The 20,715-nt window shown below is 40.4% G+C and overlaps 1 protein-coding gene across 1 annotated transcript in view; it reads left to right on the top strand.

Moving 5' to 3' along the window:
- The first annotated feature begins 1,249 nt into the window (after positions 1–1,249).
- The window catches only part of NUP107 (nucleoporin 107), a 32,008-nt gene continuing 12,542 nt past the window's right edge, over positions 1,250–20,715 (top strand). Inside the window, exons 1-13 of the mRNA XM_055807636.1 lie at positions 1,250–1,334; positions 2,112–2,197; positions 3,950–4,039; positions 9,964–10,079; positions 10,937–11,072; positions 11,592–11,695; positions 13,516–13,643; positions 13,965–14,013; positions 15,312–15,383; positions 15,865–15,953; positions 16,835–16,913; positions 17,950–18,063; positions 20,342–20,432. Coding sequence (XP_055663611.1) covers positions 1,327–1,334; positions 2,112–2,197; positions 3,950–4,039; positions 9,964–10,079; positions 10,937–11,072; positions 11,592–11,695; positions 13,516–13,643; positions 13,965–14,013; positions 15,312–15,383; positions 15,865–15,953; positions 16,835–16,913; positions 17,950–18,063; positions 20,342–20,432 — 1,162 coding nt within the window. The 5' untranslated portion in view covers positions 1,250–1,326. The remainder of the gene's footprint in view (positions 1,335–2,111; positions 2,198–3,949; positions 4,040–9,963; positions 10,080–10,936; positions 11,073–11,591; positions 11,696–13,515; positions 13,644–13,964; positions 14,014–15,311; positions 15,384–15,864; positions 15,954–16,834; positions 16,914–17,949; positions 18,064–20,341; positions 20,433–20,715) is intronic.

The following is a 20,715-nucleotide window of genomic DNA, read 5'->3' as shown; positions in this document are numbered from 1 at the left end:
ATCTCTCATTTGTCTACACTTCTGCCCTGAGAAAGGGCTAGCCCAAGAGTGTGAGCTGCCGGTGAAGAACTGAACCAGATATTATTTTGTGCGTTAGTCTCCTTGAATTTCCCACTGCGCTACAGAGACAATAGTGCTACGCTTTTTTGTGAGGCTAGGTCAAGAGGTAAATTCTATTAAATATGTCATAGTGACTTAGGATACAATAGTTCCTTTAATATTCTTTTAGTTTTCTGCCATAACGAAGGCTGTTACCTTCGCTTGTGCTTTCATGAATAGCCTCCATGATAGAAGGACAACTTCATTTTTTTTTACATCCCAAACTAAATTTCCTGAGTGACTAATCTACTGTCTAAGGGTCTTCTGCTTGCTTGTGTTCTTGCGTACCCGACCTTCAGCGGGCCCCTCCGCTGTCCCTGGCACAGCTGCCCCAGGCTGGGCTCTCCAGCAGCCTCCCAGAGGCGCCAGGCTCGGCTGCCACAGCATTTTATCATCTTAAGCAAGCTGTGGGACTTGAGGCAACGTCTCGCAGTTCTGAGGCATTTTGTAGCTGTTCTCAGACCTATGCCTTTGCATGCGGAATTTAAATGCTTTATTTCCTCGAAGCACCCCCTTGTAGCTGTAGCCCCAAATACACCCGAGACTTGCAAGCGTGTTTCGGAACTTGTCTACACGAAAAACGCAGTTTGGGCAGTTTTCCTTGTACTAGAGCGCAAGTGGATGAACTACTGTCAGTAGCAGCGCTTTGTGCTGCTAAAAGTAGTGTTTCCCTGCAGTTAAAAAGCGCGCACAGGCCGCGTGGCGGAGGGGGCGGCACTCGGTACCGCTCTGCCCGGGCGGAGCGCTCCCCGGGCTGGGTGCCGGTGTGCCCCGTAACGCTGGGGCCAGCAGTCCGGGTTACACCGGGGGGAACGGGCATAAGTTTGTCACTGGTGAAAACAAACTCCTCGTCGCGCAGGCCGGGAGGCGGGCTGCTCGAGCGGAGCGCCTGAGGAAACACTGAAAACGCATCGCTCGTCCGTCTCTGCGCGATGCGGTAACGCACGCAGCGGTTTTAAAAACGGGGTGGTTTTAAGCTTTGTCGCTGGAGGCAGGATCCTGCTGCCCGGGGACCGGCGAGCAGAGGCGCCGCGGGCTGGGCGGGGAGCCGGCGCCCCCCTCAACACCGGGGCCCGCCCCCGCCCCCGGGCTCCCCCGGCTCCCCCGGCCCCTGCGGCGCATGCGCGGCGCGCGGGCGGAAGCTGTCCCCTCTCCTTCCGGGCCGCGGGCCGGCACTGGCGGAGGCGGGAACGCTCGATCCCGGGCTGCGCCGGGCCCGCGGCCGCCATGGAGAGGTGGGAGCCGCGGGGTGGGGGGCCGGCCCGTGCCGGTGGGGCCTCCCGGGGGGTGTGGTCCCCCCGCGGGGTGAGGTGGGGTGACGCGCCCCCCTGGAGCGGCGTGTACGCGGTGCGGGCTACGGAACGCGGCGAGGCAGGGGCAGTTTTTGAGGGGGTGTCGAAGGCTTTTCTGTCACCCGGGAGCTTTAAATCTGCGTGATTCCTTTGGGGACGTGTTTGTACATTAAACTTGAGTTGTTTATTAGGCCGGAGTCGCTGAGCCGGGCCTTGGCAGGGTGCTGTGCGGGCCGGCCTGCGGGGCAGGCTCAGCCGCGGCCTTCACGGCCCACCTGTAGCTTCTCCTTTGCTTTTTAGTAATTGTTAACGATTTTTTCCTCGTCTGGAAGACATGCGAACTTTCTCGGTCAGAGGTGGTTTTGTGTTTCTGAAGAAAAAAAATCAAACGGTGAAATCACGTTATGCTTTCAATTGAATTATTCAGTCCAAAATTTCATACTGTTGCACCTCTTACTAGCTTGCTTTTTTTGTTTTAATAAGAAAATATCTCTTGTATAGGAGGAACAAAGCATGAGTTTTCAGACGAACTGATTTTTCTAAGCTGATGAGTGATACTAGATGTTCTGTGGAGAAGACTGGACATCAGTACTAGAATTGGAGATGACTTACGCTTTGAGTTTCCCAGTTGTGGAGTTACTTGAAGCAGCAAAACAATCTTGTTGTATGTTCTGCTTGGATTCACTTGCTTACTTTGTGTCTATGTTGCTGTTCCTCTAGAAATGGTTTCGGAGACCCGTTATCCCCCTGTGATGCAGAGGTGGCCAGACCTGGGTGGAAGCAAAGCTCTCAGAAAAAAGTTTCCAGTATCCTTTTTCTGTAAAGGCTATTTGTCTTCTCTTTAAGTGTTGCTTGCAGTGGTCACAAGCTGTGTGTAGTTTTACTACTGCTTTGATTTTGAGCATGTTGAGAATAGTTTTCTAATACACAGCAAGTTGCTCTTTGTTTTATACTCATTTAAAGTGAAGAAGGTATGAATGTAACGTGGAATTGTTATCTGATTTGTGAGGTGTTTGCAGTCAAAATTTTGCTATTGCACTATCTCATATTTTTCCCTTCTGTAGTCTGTTTTCTATATGGTATTTTCATGCCTTAAGAAGGAAAAAACTTCAAAAACAAAACTATGATTGCAGTATCTAAAAAACTAGTAGGGAGAGAGATGAATGACTGACTGAAAGAGTGACTAGGAAATCCAGATGAGTTTCATTAGAAAAATACTCTGTTTTCAAAAACATGGGACACTTCTTAGCCTTTACAGAAGAATTTCGGAATAAGCCAAAAGATGCAATTCTTTGCCTTTTTGTAGAATAGTATTTCCTCTGGATGGAATTTTCTCTTTCCCTTCCTTTTCCCCACATTGTAATATCAAACCATGTCAAAGCTGTTGTAGTGATGGTTCAGAACATATTAGTCAGTAGAACTCAGGGAAGGCAAGAAATTGTTGAAATGCTCGTACAGCAATTCATGACTATATTTAGATAATTACTTTGATTGTGGGTTAAATATGGTTGCAAGGGTATTGCATTGCCTATTCTCTGAGCTTGTGCAGTCACATTTGCATAGTGTAGTGTTTTACAGTTTTTCATGGGCTTATGAACTCAGGTTGACGTCAGCCCAGAGAACTGTGTGAGCCATAGCTGACTTGATCTCAGAGTTTTTGAAAAAAAAATTGAAGTTTTCTTCACTCCATTGTACTTTAATTTTATGGGTTTATGCTCTGCATGTATTATATTATCAGGGTATTGTGTGTATAACTTCCTCTTACTGTTACTGTGGATAGAAGCGCACAGATGTAGATTTAAATACTCGCTGAATTTACACACACACACACACGTATTTACAATAAGAAGAAAATACCATGTAATTTGACAGCTAATGTAATTGTATTTTTCTGGTTATGATAGCAAAGGAATCCAGTATATATGTTTGTCCTTCAGTTTTTTGCAAGCAAGATAAAACTAGTGAGATACTGGCCCTAGTTATGTTGTCCTTAAGAATCGTGGTGTTCTTGGACACTGATATAACATAGGATACTGAAACTTTTATGCAACTACTTCTTAGTAAACCATACCTAGAGCACTGAACCTAGTTGCTGACAAGAAAAAGCAAAGCAGAGCAACAGAGACTTTTTTTGTTAGTCATCAGCACCCTGGAATAGAGAAAGAACTTTTTTTAAAAAATGTGTTCAGTCTCGGGTTTTCTTTTATTTTTATGTAGCATAGTATTCTTTTACTGTTTATGTAGCATAAAGCAGCTCCTTATGGGGCAAAAATACTCTTTTTTGATCTGACTGGTTATGAGGAGTCCCAGATCTGTTGTGCTCATACATTGCAGTGTCCCTTTTAGCCCTTCAGCTTTTAAGTTTCTGCTGAAATGTTTTGTGATCTAATTCAGTCTTATGAATGAGACTTTCTGCTTTAGTCTGAAAGAAAAGATGTGTAATCTTCATAATATTTGAGCTACCGCAAAATATTTTTCCTTTCCAAGTATTGACAATTGTTTTGAATAGAGCCAAAAGCATGCTTAGGAGAGTGTTTCTTAACTTGCTTATTAATCAGTTCTTACATCCCTGGATGACACTGTTGGAAACATGACGCCCAGAGGACAGTTACTTTCCCGAACTCCTTGTTCATTGCTTCGCCAGCCAGGTAAGACTACTTTCTTTCTCTAGTGTTTAGTTAAAAGAATGATATGCTTGGACTTCATAATTGATAACAATGCATAAGGAGAAAGACGCAGATGCGCTGTACTGGGTCCGGTGAAGGACTGCAAAGTTGGTTAGGGAACTGGAGTATCTGACATATGGGGAGAGGCTGCAAAGGGCTTGGATTGTTTAGCCTGAGACAGAGAAGGCTCAGGGGGATCTTGTTAATGTATGTAAACACCTGATGGGAGGGAGTAAAAAGACAGCCAAGCTCTTCTTGGTGGTGCCCAGTGGAAAGACAAGAGGCAGTAGGCACAACAGGACGTAGTGGGAATTCTGCTTAAACGTGAGAATAAGCTTTTACTGTAAGGGTGATTGAATGCTAGAACTGGTTGCCCAGATAGTCTGTGGAATCTCCGTCCTTGGAGATAACCAAAGCTGCCTGGACAAGGTCCTGAGCAACCTTTTCTAGTTGACACTCCCTTGGGAAGGGGGGGTGGACCAGATGATCTCCAGAGGTTCCTTCCAACCTCAGCATGGTGGGTTGGTCCTGACTGGATGCCAGCTGCCTGCTAAGCTGCTCCATCACTTCTCTCCTCAGCAGGACAAGGTAACGCCTTCCTGCCACCCTTCCGTTCTTCCTGAGCTCAACTTCACTCCAGATTTCCCTACCTCCTCCCCTAAGCAGCACATAGGGACAGGAAATGGGGGTTGTGGTCAGTTCATCACACGTTGTCTCTGCTGCTCCTTCCTCCTGACACTCTTCCCTTGCTCCAGCATTGGGATCCCTCCCATGGGAGACAGGTCTCCACAAGATTCTCCACCAGGAGTCCTTCCCACGGACTACAGTTTTTCACAAACTGCTCCAGCATGGGTCCCTTCTGTGGGGTGCAACCCTTCAGGAACAGACTGCCCCAGCGTGGGTCCCCCACGGGGTCGCAAGTCCTGCCAGCAAACCTGCTCCAGTGTGAGCTCTTCTTTCCACAGGGCCACAGGTCCTGCCAGGATCCTGTTCCGGCGCAGGCTTCCTGCAGGCCACAACCTCCTTTGGGCATCCACCTGCTCTGGCATGGGGTCCTCCATGGGCTGCAGGTGGATATCTTCCACCATCATGGACCCCCATGGGCTGCAGGGTCACAGCCTGCCTCACCAAGGGCTTCACCACAGCCTGCAGGGGAATCTCTGCTCCAGCACCTCATCCCCCTCCTGCCCTGACCTGGGTGTCTGCAGAGTTGTTGCTTTCACCTGTTCTTACTCCTCTCTTCAGCTGCAGTTGCCCTTGCACATTCCCCACCCCACGCCCCTTCTTAAATATCTCATTCAGAGGTGCTACTACCATCACTGATGGGCTCAGTCTTGGCCAGGGGTGGTTCCATCTTGGAGCTGGCTGGCATTGGCTCTACGCAGACATAGGGGAAGCTTCTGGCAGCTTCTTACAGTAGCCCTGCCCACACACACCCCCCAAAACCTGGCCATGCAAGCGTGATACACTCAACTAGTTGGTGATTCTGAAGTTAAATGCATTTATAAATACGGAAAAACCCCACCTAGTAGCAGTCAGCATACATGTTCATATGTTACATATTTATGCTGTTAATTAATACCAATGGATTTTTGCCTTTAATTTTTAAACGGTATTTGAACTTAATTTTCTTTTTTTGGCACAAGAGTATGTCCAGTATCATTTCAGTTTCTCTCAAGTACCATGTTGAAACTGATTCTTGCCTTACTAGTCAGCAGTCTAGTTTGTTGTGTTGCCTTTTTTTGCAGTTCTTTTGGTTTTTGCAGTAGCTTTTAGTTCTTCAAGATGTCTGTCACATAGTGTCTCCTCAGATATTTTTTCTGTTGTTTTTGTGTCAGATTAATTCTGTTGCTGACCTTTCTACCAGGTTTATTTATTGGTTGCATTGGTAAATGATTTTCCTCTCCACTAGCAGGAGAGAAATTAGATGGCACACCTCACAGAAAGGCTGTGGTACTGCACACGGTGGCTGGGGTCAGGTTGCCCTGAAACCTTCCAGTCTCAGCCCCTGTGTGTTCTGCACCAGTGGACCCATATTAGGAGTGTGTTGGGGGTTCTTCCCATACTGGCACTGCTGCAAAGATACGAAGTTCCAGAGAGACTGTTTCTTCATGGTTTCTCGGGGTTCCTAGCAATTTCTGTGTAGTCCCTGCTTGTTCTCATTTAGTGTAATACCTAGTGCCTTCTGTTTGGGTGGCCAGCAGCAAGATAAATGATGTTAGTGTCAGCCACCTTCTCAAGCACAAATTGCTTGTGTGTCAGCATTGACAGCTGTCACAGTCAAACTGCAGGTTGTTCTTAGTGTTGACTTGACACTAAACATACTGTGAAAAGGTCTGTAATGCTTTTAGAGCCTCCATCACTGGTTGTGGCTGAAATAATGAAACATGCCCTTTCCTTATGTCTCATTGTCATCACCAAGACTTACCTCCCTTTTCCTTGACTCAGTCTCTTCCTGTAGTCTCTATTTTGTTATCATTCTGGCATTCATATAGGGATTCCTCTTTTTTTGTCATCATCTAGCCAGTGTGTTTTCCGTCAAGCTCCAGGTGGATGGTTGCACCTTCTGCTGCTCCACATCCTCTTTTAAGGACTGCTTGGAGATGGGTGAACTGTTAGTTGTTTTAAGAGAGGAGCATTGTGTGTCATACCGTGATGATCAGATAGCTCTTCAAAATCAAATAGCTCTTGGCCACTTTTATCTTCAGATTGTAACATGTGTATACCATGTTGACCCCTATCTGCCTTCAGCAAAGATCTTTATTTCAATTAGCATCTTGATTTCAGTTAGTGTGTGTGATGGCAAGTTAGCTTGCCATGATTTTGTCACTATGAAGTTTCTGTTTTGTCTATTTTTCAGAAAGCTCAACAGTATAGAATTTCAGTAAGAGGTACCATGCAGTTCGCTTTTGGAGCAGCTGCCTCCAAACCATATAGAGAGTTGATGTCAGGTGAAACTAGAGATTACAGATGCAAAATACTCTGATCAAGAAAGTTTAGTGTTGAGCAGCAGTTCATTTGTATGGCCAGTCAGCATAGAGATGCCACATCAGGAGATGTTACTAGCCAGCATATACTCTATAAACCTACCATCTGTTTTTTAACAGACCTCAGAAGGAGACTTGCTAGTTTCTGAATAATGATTCTCTCTGTAAACTTCCCTAAACACAGCTGACAGCCATCCACATGTGTGGCTATGGTTCACAATAAACTTCCCTGCAACAGCATTATGAGTGGACAGGCAGTCCTTAAAAAGGTTTGCTATTTGATGTTCCTGCACTATTTAATTCAAAGACTTCTTCGTTACAGCTCTGCATCTTTCCTTGGCATTATGGCTTTCTTCTGTTTTACCTCTGCCACAGCATCATCAAATTTTGAGTCACAGGTGTCATCTGGTACATAGGCTAGAGCTACTTCTCTTTCAAACTGTCTGAAGGTTCTGCAACAAACAGAGATCAGCATTTCCACTGCTGTTTCTGTTCCTGTTGTACAGCCCTATTCCTACAGTGGAACATTTAAAGTGTTCTTATGAAGTGCATCCATTATCTCCTCTCCCGAGGAAAAGGTTTTTGCTTCCTTTGATGTCAGTTGTTCCTAATTGTTGATTTGGGGGTATTTGATAACTATTCAACATAGTTCTTTTCTGCCACCCTGTAGTGTGTTGTATCATATGGGTAGAGGGGGTTATAGCAGTTAGTTTCTGGTACCGTAGAGGAGGATGACCCATCAACAATTTAAGTGCTTTGATCTGCAACTTCAGAGTCAAACTGTTAATGTTAGTAGCTGTAATTCTAGTTCTACAGATTGAAAATTGATTTGTCTCTTTGATCTTCAGTATGCCTGACTTTCATGTCTCAAGAGTTTAAGGGAAATTTATTAGTGATGATTTAAGATATGTGCTAATACAAGGACATAAAGCTTGGGACAAACCTTTCATTCTTCAGTTTTCTCAATCTGTGTGAAACTGATGCATGGAAAACTAAATCTACCTGTTGATACGAAGGCTTCTAGAGTCCCTGTACCTGTTTGCAATTATGTTGTCCCCTTATAATTTGGGGGTGTCAGCAATCTGACAAGATACACTCGTGGCAATCTTCAGGACTGGGAGCACTGCAAGAAAGTTCTGTTTACCTCAGGCACTGGGCAGGGAAGTGCCATAGGGATTTGATCTTCTGCTTCCAAACTGCATGGAGTCTGATGGAGACCCAGGGCATGCTCTTTATTTTGTGGTTGTATATGCTGGTGTGGACAGATTCCAGCAGTCCTCAAGTCCAAAGGAAACCATTAATGATCTCAATGCTGATTGAAGTTGCCTTGTTATCAAGAACTGCTGTTGAGGGTCGTACAAGCACTTCTGTCTCCAAATTTGCTAACAAAATGTTGGGACTGTGTCCTTCCTTCTTTACCACTGTTGACACAGCTCCTGATTTGGCTATCACTGTCCTGATGCAACCAATGTTTTTAGATGCTTCGCAGGCTGTTTGTGATTGATAAGGGGACCAAAGCAGCTGTTGTCTTGATGCAAATTCTGTGGTCTTTGGGCTGTATGAAGGTCTGTTGTGCTGTAGCTCCCTGTTGTTACAGGATGTGGCATTTATCATCTTGCAAAGCAGCGTCCCTGTTTTTAACATTGGTCAGATATTCCTGGAACATTAGCCACTGCAGTGATGTGTGGGAGTATCTGGAGCAGATGTAGTGCTTGGTAGAGCAGACTTGTGATTGCCTTTTGCTTTAAGGGTTCAGAGACTAGTTTCCAAGAAAGAGTGACTGGAGATTTATTGCTGTTTATGCTCATGGTGTGTATTTGCTGCTGTAGTTAAACCAAAGGTGTGTCACACATTTGGTGCATATACACACTCGCATTCAACCTGGCTTCAGACTTCTATCTGGAATGCTGCTGGATTTGATGAGGAACTGAAATGGCAATAGGTAGGCTTTGTCTTTAAGTTTGGACATGCCCTACTTGAAAAACTAGGCCTTGAATATGACTCAGGCTTGGTTAACAGGGTGTTTGTATAACTTATAACTAGATGTGTAGATTATTAAGATCCATTATTGATAATTAACCTCCTTCCTTCTAAGTGTCATTGGGCCTAAGACTTGTTTTTCTTTTATAATTGGCATTTGTGGGTTTGGTAAAAGCCGTCTGATGGAAGAAGAATGAAAATGGACAGAAGCAGGTTACTTCTCTATCAGGCTGGTTTGCCTGTTTCTTGTGTGACAGAGCAGGGTTTCCTAAATACTTCAGTCTCTGTTGTAAGATTTCCTTTGGCCTCCTTAGAGGAAAGAAGGGACAAGGGCAGTGATCGTCCCCCTGTACTTGGCACTGATGAGGCTGCACCTCAAATACAGTGTTCAGCTTTGGGCCCCTCACTACAAGAAAGACATTGAGGTGCTGGAGCATGTCCAGAGACAGGCAGTGAAGCTGGTGAAGGGTCTGGAGCACAAGTTTTACGAGGAAAGGCTGAGGGAACTGGGGTTATTTAGCCTGGAGAGGAGGAGGCTCAGCGGGGACCTTATTGCTGTCTACAAGGAAGTTTGTAGGCAGGTGGAGTAGGTGTCTTCTCCCAGATAACAAGCAACAGGACAAGAGATGGTCTCAAGTTATGCCAGGGGAGGTTTAGATTGGATATTAGGAAAAATTTCTTCACTGAAAGGGTGGTCAAGCATTGGAACAGGCTGCCCAGGTAGGTGGTGGAATCCACATCCCTGGAGGTGTTTTAAAAATGCGTAGATGTGGTGCTTAAGAACCTAGTTTAGTGGTAGACTTGGCAGTCCTGGGTTAACAGTTGAACTTGATGATCTTAAAGGTCTTTTCCAATCTAAATGATTCTATGATTTCTGTTCTATGATAGAGCATAGTGGTCTTAAATACTTTTTCTCAGAAAAGGCGCTTTCTCTTTCAGTTACTGCACTGACTCGAAGTTCGATGAAGCAATCAGATGTGTCTGCCCTTCTGGGAACAGGAGGGAAATCTCCTCTGATTCTACCAACTTCTGGACTTTTTGGCAATCTGTCAATGGTAAGATGGTTAGAGGACCTTTTTCTCTTTTGTTCCTGTGAAACTTAGAAGAAACTACAAGTTTACTGTGTTTCAGTGTTGTTTGCACCAATGACAAACTAGGTGGTACAAGCTTGCTAGTACTACTGTTGCTGCTTGCAACTAGTATTATTTATTACTGTGGTGTTCTTTGAGATGATGCAGTGAGGAATAAGAGGGTTTAAAGGGCTTGCTAAATAGAACCATAGAATCATAGAATGGTTTGGGTTGGAAGGAACATAAAGATCATCTAGTTCCAGCCCCTCTGCCATGGGTAGGGAATACACCATGTGTGTTAAGCTAGTCCTTGTAACATCAGCTGGTGACTGCAAAAATCCTGACTTTGCTTGTTTACAAATTCAAAGCAATTCACCAAAAAGGCTGAAAGACAGGTAAATGGTTCTGATTCAAATTGCTTAATTTTTCACAGCTGCTTTACAGCCTAGTCAATGTTACTCTTTTTTTACTTTGAAAGACAAAATACTAAGTAAACATTTAGCGTAATTGAATATGAAAGTTTAGAGTGATTTACTTGTTTTAAGAGAAAAAGTGATACATGGTGTTGTAAAGTAACCAGTCTTATTAGATTAGCTTCTACTTCAGTTATTTCTGAAAAAAAAATAATAAATGATGATTTCCTTTTTCCAGATTAAGATTTACCTTTTCGGAGCTGTTTATTAAAGGCATAGTTGCACCTTATCTAAAGGCAGTTATTTAACTATTAGTTGTTTAGGATTGCTCTGTTTATACGGTTCATATAGAAGGAAAAAGCTTGGAGGTAGGCTTGTAATAGTTTGAGATTGCTATTTATTTTCCTTATGTTGTTCTTATGCATTTAGTTGGATGAAAGTAGCTGGACAATGGCGCTCTCACCTCAGCAGACAGGCATATTTGTAAATCTGGACACATCCAATATGACAGAAGATGTCACTATGAGCGCTGTACTGTTGCGTGAGGATGATCCTGGGGAAGCTGGTGAGACATTCTGAAGTTTTCATAATAACTGATCTATTTTTATTTGTGGGATATAAATATACAAGGTGGGTTTTTTTCTGTGTTATTTGCTGACACTTCTTTGTCAAAACCAGTCTAGTTTAAAGAGTTCAGAAAGTTAATCTCTTGAAGCTATTGGTGTTCTGAGAGTTTGTCTTCTGTGGAAGCTGATGGCACAAATGGGATGCTCTGGTGATCTAAGACGCAAACTGGATTAGTTTTGTGGAGATAAGCAAATGAATTTGTCGTTAAAACTTCTACAGATGACAGGTTTACAACAAAAATTTTATAATTATTTGACTTGACTCGTAGCTTCTGTGTGTCTTACTATTTTAGCTGATAAGTTTGTCTGACTTCATGGGTTATAAATAGGTTCATATCATCATTGTCTTCATTTAGATTTGCAAAAGATGAGATGCCTTGTCATCAGATGTGTTTTTTTGTAGTCTGGGATTTTGTTGTGTTGACTAATACGGGTGTTTCTTCTTGAATCTGTTCTAGCTACTATGAGCATGTACTCAGACTTTCTGCATTCCTTCCTGAAACATACATCAACGACCATTTTTGAACTTGTGGATGAGTACGAAAGTATTTGTAACAGTCAGGTAAGTAGTTTGCTTGGGTTTTTATTACTTTATATTACAGTCCCTACCCAAAGTAGTATTGCTTTTTTTCTTTAAGCTGAGAAGCCTCAGTGCTTAACATAGATACTTTAAATCTTCTGGCTGGTTGCAGTCTTATGAGTCACTCAGCGCTAGCACTGAATAGCATCTCTGTTTCCTCATACACCACTTTGGCACAGGAATACCCATTGTGTAGCTTGCTTAATACTAAAAATGTCATCTGGCTGCCATTCCACTACAAGTGTCAAGTGACAGTAAACATTAGCAGATGTATAGATTTTTTTTGTTAATAATAACATGTGTTAAAATGCACTTATTTCTCTTGCGTATAAATAAAATCATTTTATTATGATGCTTTAAGAGTTCTCTGCTATATTGCTAACAGGCTGGCAGTAGAGGGCTCAACGTTAGCTTTAATGTGTCTCTGCTTTTAGACATGTTTTTTTATTTGATTGGCTATTGACTGACAGTTCAGGATCAGCAGGGATTTAGTATGAAAGAAAGAAATTATGAATCTTCTATCAGTAAGTGTTGATCACAAGAGAGGTGGGCAGGTATTTTTCTTAAGAGACTTCATACCTGTGTCTGTTAAAATGCATTCTTGGTAGGAGCTTGCTCACCCTGTGTTGTGCAAATTTGTTGTTGGGGCTGAGTTGGAGAACACTGAGATCTTTAATGAGACACATACCACAATTGTGTTCCCAAGTGGGAAGCAGACAAGAGAAGGAAAATAAATGTGAAATGTATTGTTTTGTGAGATGGTGGAATTTCCAAGCTGAAATGGAAAAGAAAGTCTGTTCCATTCCTCCTGTTTGAGAATATGGATACTATCTACAAGATCATGGAATACTGGGTGGTTGTTTTAAGCCATGTGGAACTGGGGGGAGCTGACTGTTGCCAAGGACCTACAAAAGCAGAGTGAAAGATGCTGCTCCAAGGATTGGCTTGGATGTTGCTGACAGGGCTTGGGATGGGGGTGGAGGGACAGCCCTGAGCGCTCATGCTGTCTCTCAGCTGTACTCTGAGATCAGCCTCGTGGCTCCTAGCAGCCACAAACTCTTTTCATATTTGCTGGGAAGTAATAGAAGGGAGCAGAGATCATGCTTCTCTCTTGCATCATGATGGTACACCTCATTCTTTTCTCCAAACCTGTTGTCCACCTCTCACTTGAAAACTGATTAATATATTGATGCCTGACAAATTGGGTACTCGAGAAGACTTTATTGTCTAAGTTTTCTTCATAATAAATAAAGGAAAAGATTAGTTTCTTTTTGTTGATACTGTGAATTCTGTGGTAACCCACAGTTTGAGTTTCCTCGTTTAACAGAGCTAGAAAGGAAAGAGTATCTTTTAGGCACTGATAAATGCATAAATGCTGTCGCAAGTACCAGTAGGACTGACTTTGTTTGATAATGATGTATATGGGAGAAAAGTTGGGGTTTTTGGTTGTTTGGTTTTAGTTTGTTGAGTTGGGGTTTTATTTCCCCAGTGGTTGCTTTCTCTCCTTCCCAGTCTTCTGGTGCTTTTAAATTGATCAACATAAGCTGGTTTTATCCTAGGTTTTTACGGTACATTGCAAAACAAAGCTACTCTCTTGGTTTATGGCCTCTAGCTGTGTTAATATTATTTTTATTAATAATTAAAGGAATTGATGATGTGGAGTATCATCTACCTATTTTGAAGAGATGGTAATCAAACTTGGTTGTTGAAAGCGTTCAGGATAGTGAAGAGATTGCTGTAATGGCTTAGAAAAAAATATAATGATGGGCAATATTAACTATGTATAAATTTATTTACCTCAGGTGAATATACTAGGGAAAATAGTTTATCGGGCAACTCCTGGACAGCAAAAGTTTTCAAAAACTGCCAGTGTCTTGTGGCTTCTCAAGCAGGAGATGGTAACTTGGAGACTGTTGTCCTCACTTTATAGGTAATTCTTTTGAAAAACATGTTATGTTTTTGCACTGAGCTGACTTTCTTGGAAATATTTTTTTTTATGAGTTTGTAGATATGGAGTGAAACAATTAAGTGCCTATTAATAATCTGTTTATGGAACTAGGTACTGATATGTCTAATTATTATCTGTTTACAGAAATGAAAGTTGTAAACAGGCCTATTCTTACTATCGCAACTTCTATTATTTTTTAAAAGAACATTTTTGCAAAGGTATTTTGAAGTACTTTCACTTTTGCATTCTGCTGAATTTTCTTAGCTTATTTTAATCATTAGCGTTTTGCACTTTTATTTCTAGAGACAGAATACAGTCTGCACTGGAAGATGAAACTGCATTTGATATCACAGTAAGCTTGGACTATTTGGTTGTTGGTTTTTTTTTTTTTAAGCGATGTAAGAAGCTAAATAAGCTAAATGTTGGGGGGGGTGAGAGTGTGAAACTAGATGATCTTTAAGGTCCCTTCCAACCTAAACCATTCCATGGTTCTAAATACAAGCTAAATGCTTGTATTTTGTTTTTACAATCTCAGTATTGCAGCCACTCAAAATTCAGAAGTGAAAGAATAAAAAGAGACTGATACGATTTTTATCAAGACAGATACTAAAATTATTTCATATATTGTGAAAAGTGAATTTAAATAGTCAGCTCTAAAGAGAAAATGCTAGTGTAAAAAAGTATTATACACTGTACTTCATGTTTTATTAAGTATTCCACATACACTTGGAAAACCAACTAGAAATAACTATTTATTTCGTTTTAAAAGTTACATCCATAGCTGTAATGTTCCCATAGGTCAGAGATAATTCTGCTTTGCCAAAAAGGAGAGCATGCAGTCTCAAGCTGTCTAGGCTTTGCAATCATGATTCCGATTTATCTGAAAAGAAATCCAAATTTTTTAGCATTCTTGTTTCAGCTGTAGTCGTCTTGTCTGTGTCAATACAGCGCTTCCAGCCTTTGCTGCCAGAATATGCTTAGGAAAACAACAATAAGTAAATTGACTCCGCCTTTATAACATTTATGATTGCAGTTGCTTTTTTCTCAGTCATATAATAGTTTCCTCTAGGATTCCCACTGCTACGTTGTTGCTATTAAATTAAACACTGCTGTGCCAAAACCCAATATCCTTCTACCTGTGTTTTTTAGGAAAATTCATCTTCTGTTCTTTTTTTATTGCGAGTCTATTTAAGGCCAACTTAATGCAGGACAGCAGATAGAAGGATCAGGGTTCTGGGTGGGGTATTTTGGGGGGTTTGGGTGGGTTTTTTTCTTCACTTGTTTAAGTGTGCATATGATCTTGAAAAATGTAAATTTTTTTATATATGCAGTAATAAATGGGATTTAGGGTAATATGAGTGCAGTCAGTGTAATCAGTGGATCTACTGTGTAGAATCTTTCTGTGTTCATACATTTGTGAATTATATTTGGAGTCTTATTTTTACAGTTTTTAGTGTCACTGGATGTAAAAGATCACCCAAATAAAACAAATGCATAGCGTCATCCATTTTTAAAGAAGGGGTAGGGGAGATGTAGCATAACGAACTTGTAGAAAGTTCATGAGTTAGTGTGCGTGCAGTTTGGTATTTGTGGTTTTGTGGCAAGTTTTCTTTTCCATGAAGTAATAATAATAATTTTTTTCTTAAACAGGTTTTAACTGCTAGTGAAAAAACAAATGTAGACAACTTGTTTCAGAAAGATTCACTTGTTCGACAAAGCCAGGTATGATGGGAAGTTTGTAAGATGAGAATGGAAATAGGTCAGTAGACAAATATTTATAACACTAATGTTCTACACACTTTTAAAAGATGTTTCTAATACTTATTTTTTTATATTCACTGAAATGTATTATTCTTTGTATGTGTAAAAATAAAGCTTTTTAGTCTCTAAAGATCAGAAATGTTTTTCAGGCTAGCTTGGAGAGGCTTAGGAAGGCTGAGAGCTATTCCCATTTGGAGCATCTGTTACTGTTGATGATGATTAATAAATTATTAAGTAGCACTGTAGTAACTGCAGCATCTAGTGAGAAATAAGAGATCAAGCACCTAAACAACCTTCATATTGGATAGTTAAAGTGGAATAGTCTTCATGGTACACCTTTGCTTACCATGTAGATAACGAGTAGGTCCAAGATGAGAGGAAGGCAATTAAAATATTATTTGTTACCTGTTTGTTTTAAAAATGCAATTTAATTTTATTCCAGCTGGTGGTAGATTGGCTAGAGAGTATTGCCAAGGATGAAATTGGGGACTTCTCCGATAATATTGAGTTTTATGCAAAATCAGTCTACTGGTGAGTTTAGACTTTCTTTGATTGTATACATGCTCCCATAAAGTGTAAGGTGCACAGACAAAGAATTGCTCTGAAAAAGTGGATTTTTAAAAAAGAAAAAATAGATGTAAAAATTAATATTTCCTACCCCTCTGCTGAAGTATATCTTCTCAAAAGTCAGTTACTGCATTTGAGGAGGCAAGAATGGGACAAAAACCATCAAAGCAGCTTAATTTAATCTTTAACTTATTATTTTTCATAATAAGACACAGTAAAAGATGGTCACCTGCTGATCTGTCTGTTATTTATGCTGGATAAAACAATTTCTATTACGTGTTTATCAGGTGGTCACTTCTTTGTCTGGCTTTAATTTTTGCCTGTTAAAGTTCTTGTCATCACTTTGTGTCATTGGCCCTTCACCAGAAGCTGTTATTGTCATCTTTATTATCAGTGATGGGGTTTATGGCAGAAAAGACCAAAGACTACCTACCTTTCATGGTAGATACCTAGAATAAACCTGCTTTTAATGGCCAGTGGATCACGCTTTTCAGACCACATGTTCATCCTAAGCTGAATTTGTGTCCCAGACTGACTTTATAGTGAATGCTAATGAGCAGTTTTGCTCATGCAGAAACCAGTTCATAGTTAAATACATGAATGGTTGAAATAATGGGTGCTTTGGAAAGAAACTGAAGATACGTGAATTGATTCTAATACTGTACTACTTGTGAAATGTTGCATTTTCACAACAGTAGCACAGACCATTGATAATCCAACCAAACCAAGTTTGTCTGTTCTGTAACTGTATTCCATGTAACAAAAAATACATTTCAATATTTGTGTTTTATTGAAAGATGCTTGCCAAAAAAACATTTTTCTGAAAAACATTTCACTGCTTTCAGGGAGAACACACTACATACCCTGAAGCAGCGACAGTTAAATACATACATTGGAAGCTCTCGAGCTTTGGTAACAGAGTTGGTAAGTATTATTTTAAAATAAGGTTTGGTTTAAGGCTGGGTTTCAGAATTGGTTAGAGAGCATATATGATGTTTTCATAGCCTTCCACCAATTTTTAGGTAGTTGTACTATCCAAAAGTAGTTGAATTATCTGAATATTAGTACAGAAATTATGAGGCAGGACACCTCTGGAGTTTGTTTTGGGATAGGTGAACTTCTGTTTTCTTTCAGCAGTCACTTCCATACCCCACCCCACCCCCCATCACAAGTACCTGTGGTCTATTTGGTGAACTAAATGTCTTTATTGGTACTTTTTATGTCTGAAACAAACTCATGTTCCTAACCAGAAAAGCTTATAAAACTGTTTGGAAGCCCTTGCATATAGGGGCATGCTGTCTTTACACAGTAGCTAGTACAATGAAACCAAGTCCTGATGGGATTCCTTGAGAGCTCTATAATTTTATTTTACTTTATTACTTTTATATTTATTAATTTAATACTTTGATTTATTAATAATTTTACTATATTAGTAAAAGTAGTAGGAGGGGAGTGAAGGAAAAGGACTGTCCAGTAGAACGAGGTAATGAACTGTCTCAGTGACAGCAAAGCAGTCATAGAAGATTAATTAAATTGGGGAGTGATCTGAGGTATTGATTGGCTTGAGAAAATGTTTGGATTACACAGAAGCAAGTACAGCTGTTGTGAAAAGCCTTCTTAGAAGGTGGAGGAGGAGAAACAGTCTGATAGGTAGAGAGGCAGAAGGAGAAAGGATGTTTGAAGGTGAGAACTGGAAGATGAGAAGTTCAGGGCAAAAAACAAGGTGGTGGAGTAAATATAGAGAAATTGCAATGGCTCCTTCTGATAGAAGCAGTGACAGAACAGGAATAAAATAAATGAGAGAGGAAAAACAGGGAGCTATCATGCTAGGTATTACATGGGTTGTACAGATTATTGGGCCAATGTGAAAAAATTATGCCAAATTATAAAACGGGGCAGGAAATCATTGGAAGATGCATATAGGCATTGTGTGGGTGGATGGTGAATTATTTCCTTGCAGGATCCAGATGCTCCTATAAGACAGAAACTGCCACTTGATGATTTGGACCGAGAAGATGATGCAAGGTTATTGAAGTATCTCTTCACTCTCATCAGAGCAGGAATGACAGATGAGGTAAGCTGCAGAAAGTTGTAGTATCTGCGTTAACTAGCTTAACCCATTTTAGATCTTGCTATTAAAGTTAATGAAAAGCTGTGTACTAAAATGTCAGTTTAAGTTTGGTTTGTAATGATTTAATTTTCAATATATTATCAGTTCTGACAGTGATGGACTGCTAAATTAGTATTTGAATAAAATCTTGCATTTAGTTAAATAATCTGGAGTGTAGAATAGATGTTATGGAAAAAATGATGTATCTTTGGGGTTTTTTGTTGCTTGACTTTTTTTTACTGTAGAGGCTTGATATTAAATAATGTCAGACAAACACACAGAATGTTTCAAAGATCTTTCTAACTGCATTTATAATGATCAGTGGATTATCATACAGGCTTCCTTCTAGATTTAGATCAGATATTAGGAGGAAATTCTTTACTGAGAGAGTGGTGAGGCACTGGAACAGGTTGCCCAGAGAAGCTGTGGATGCCCCATCCTTGGAAGTGTTCAGGGTCTTTAAGGTGCTTTCCACCCCAAATAATTCTGATATTAGACTGGAACGTGCTTGCAATTTTAATGAGAGAGAGAGGGCTTTTCTTAGAAATAGCATTAAATTAAGCAAACTTCATTGTTCAGCTCCTCTAATGTTCCCTTGGATATATGCTGTGAGCGGAGTTGAGGGAGAGAGTAGGGCCTGTTTTTATCACCTTGTATGAACGTTTGCAATGGCACATTTGGAGGTGTGTCCCGGGACTGAGAGCTGGGGACCAGTGCACCAGCTCCATAGGCTAATACTGCCATCAGAAGAAACAGTTTTTTACAGCAGTTACTCTTAACTAGTTAAAATAACTTTTCTTTCTTGCTTTCTACCCTTTGTTTTCTTACCTTTATTGTTTGGCAGGGTCTTCAGCAGTGAGAACTCTGATAGAATTTATCTGAGTATTCTAGAAAGCACATTATTATTCTCCCTTATCTCTTTCACTGTTAGTCTGCTTGTTCCCCCACCTTAGAGAATATATGATGCATATACTTTGCATTAATCCTTAGCTGAGTAACATCCAGGCAATTTTGGTCTTAAAGCTGTTCTGAATAACAATTCCCAGTTGTGAAGTGGCTTTCATGATTTAATCATGTAAATACTTGTGTTGTCTAAAGGCCTCAGCTGGAAACTGATTCCTTATAATTGGCTGTATGTATATATAAAGACATTAATGAGGGGGGCGGGAAAGGGACTTCAGATTCTTGTGCCCAAGACCTTAGACTTAGGAATATGGTTACTTGCTAGTATTCTGTTCCCATATGGTCTACATCTATTCATTTTCTGATAGTACGGGCACATGAGCACATTGCTACAGGGTGATATGAATATAAATTTGCAGCATCAGTTGTTCTGCATTTGCTGTGATGATGTCCCTACTGTGATAAGTATGAAGTGGGTTATTCACTACTGAAAGAGTAAGATAAAATACTTTGAGTTAACTTTGAATTGAGAATGAACCTCTACTCATTTAATACACAGCAGGTAAGCTAGAACAACTTGTCTGTTCTTTAATTTTAGTGTTTGTCACCATTCCCAAAATAGCTGAAGGTGTGCAGCCTTCTAGTGTAAAAAGAAAAAGATTTAGCTAAACAAAACCAAGACTGCATGTTGCAGTTTCTCTCATACTGTTTTATCAGTCCTGGAACACTACATAATCTTTAGCTGACTCTTTTTTTTTTTTTTTTTTTTTTTTTTTTAGGGTATAGGATTGGAAGAATTGTAGGCAAGCTTTTTTTGTAGTTTCTGTGCTACTTTCCATGCTATTCAAAATAGCTTTGAATTAAACCTGTTTGTACTAGCACACAGACTATTGAATATCATTATGGGAAAGGTGGGATTGATATTTTTAATTAAAAGTGCATGAGGGATTTGGAAGGCAAAGTCAATTGGAAAAGTAGATGTCTGTGTGAAGAGATGGATTATATATCTAAGCAACAAGATGACACCTTAAACGTTTAGATCAGAAGGATGCCTAAAGCTTTTTAAACTAGCAAAGATGAGAGCATATTTCTCACATTACTTTTTCAGTCAGTATTTATAGCAAAATGTTTAGTGAAAAAAAACCCACCAATGATTGTTTTGTTTTATTTACTTTGAGATCTTCCAGTAATTTTGAATTTAATATTCTTTGTGCTTATTTTTTGCATAGTAGCATCTCCACGCAAATAAACTATTACAATAGCGTTCACATTTTTAAAGGAGAAACTGATGGTTTTCCTGCCTTGAAGTCTGTTGCTGAGAAAATCAATTCTTTTTTAGGCACAGCGCTTATGCAAGCGATGTGGTCAGGCCTGGAGAGCTGCAACTTTGGAAGGATGGAAATTGTATCATGATCCCAACATAAATGGAGGTATCTACTTCAAAGTGCATTTGAGACACATGTAAAAATAGGGCAGAGGGCTTTCTCTTGAAGATTTCTCTCTGTGGCAAAGAGAAATAGCTCACTCTTTTCACCTTAAGGGCCTGTTTTGTATCTAAAATATTTTACCATGTCTGTTGAATGTGTAAAAACTAATATGAAATTATTTTAGTTGAAGGTATGAGTTCACTGAATCCACTTAACATTATAAAGTCACTTTCTTTTTGAAAATCAAGCATAATCACTAGGAAATAAATGTCTCTGTATGCCAGTC

This window comes from Falco peregrinus, chromosome 6, assembly GCF_023634155.1.
Source record: "Falco peregrinus isolate bFalPer1 chromosome 6, bFalPer1.pri, whole genome shotgun sequence".
NCBI lineage: Eukaryota > Metazoa > Chordata > Aves > Falconiformes > Falconidae > Falco > Falco peregrinus.
This window is presented reverse-complemented; position numbering and strand designations above follow the sequence as displayed.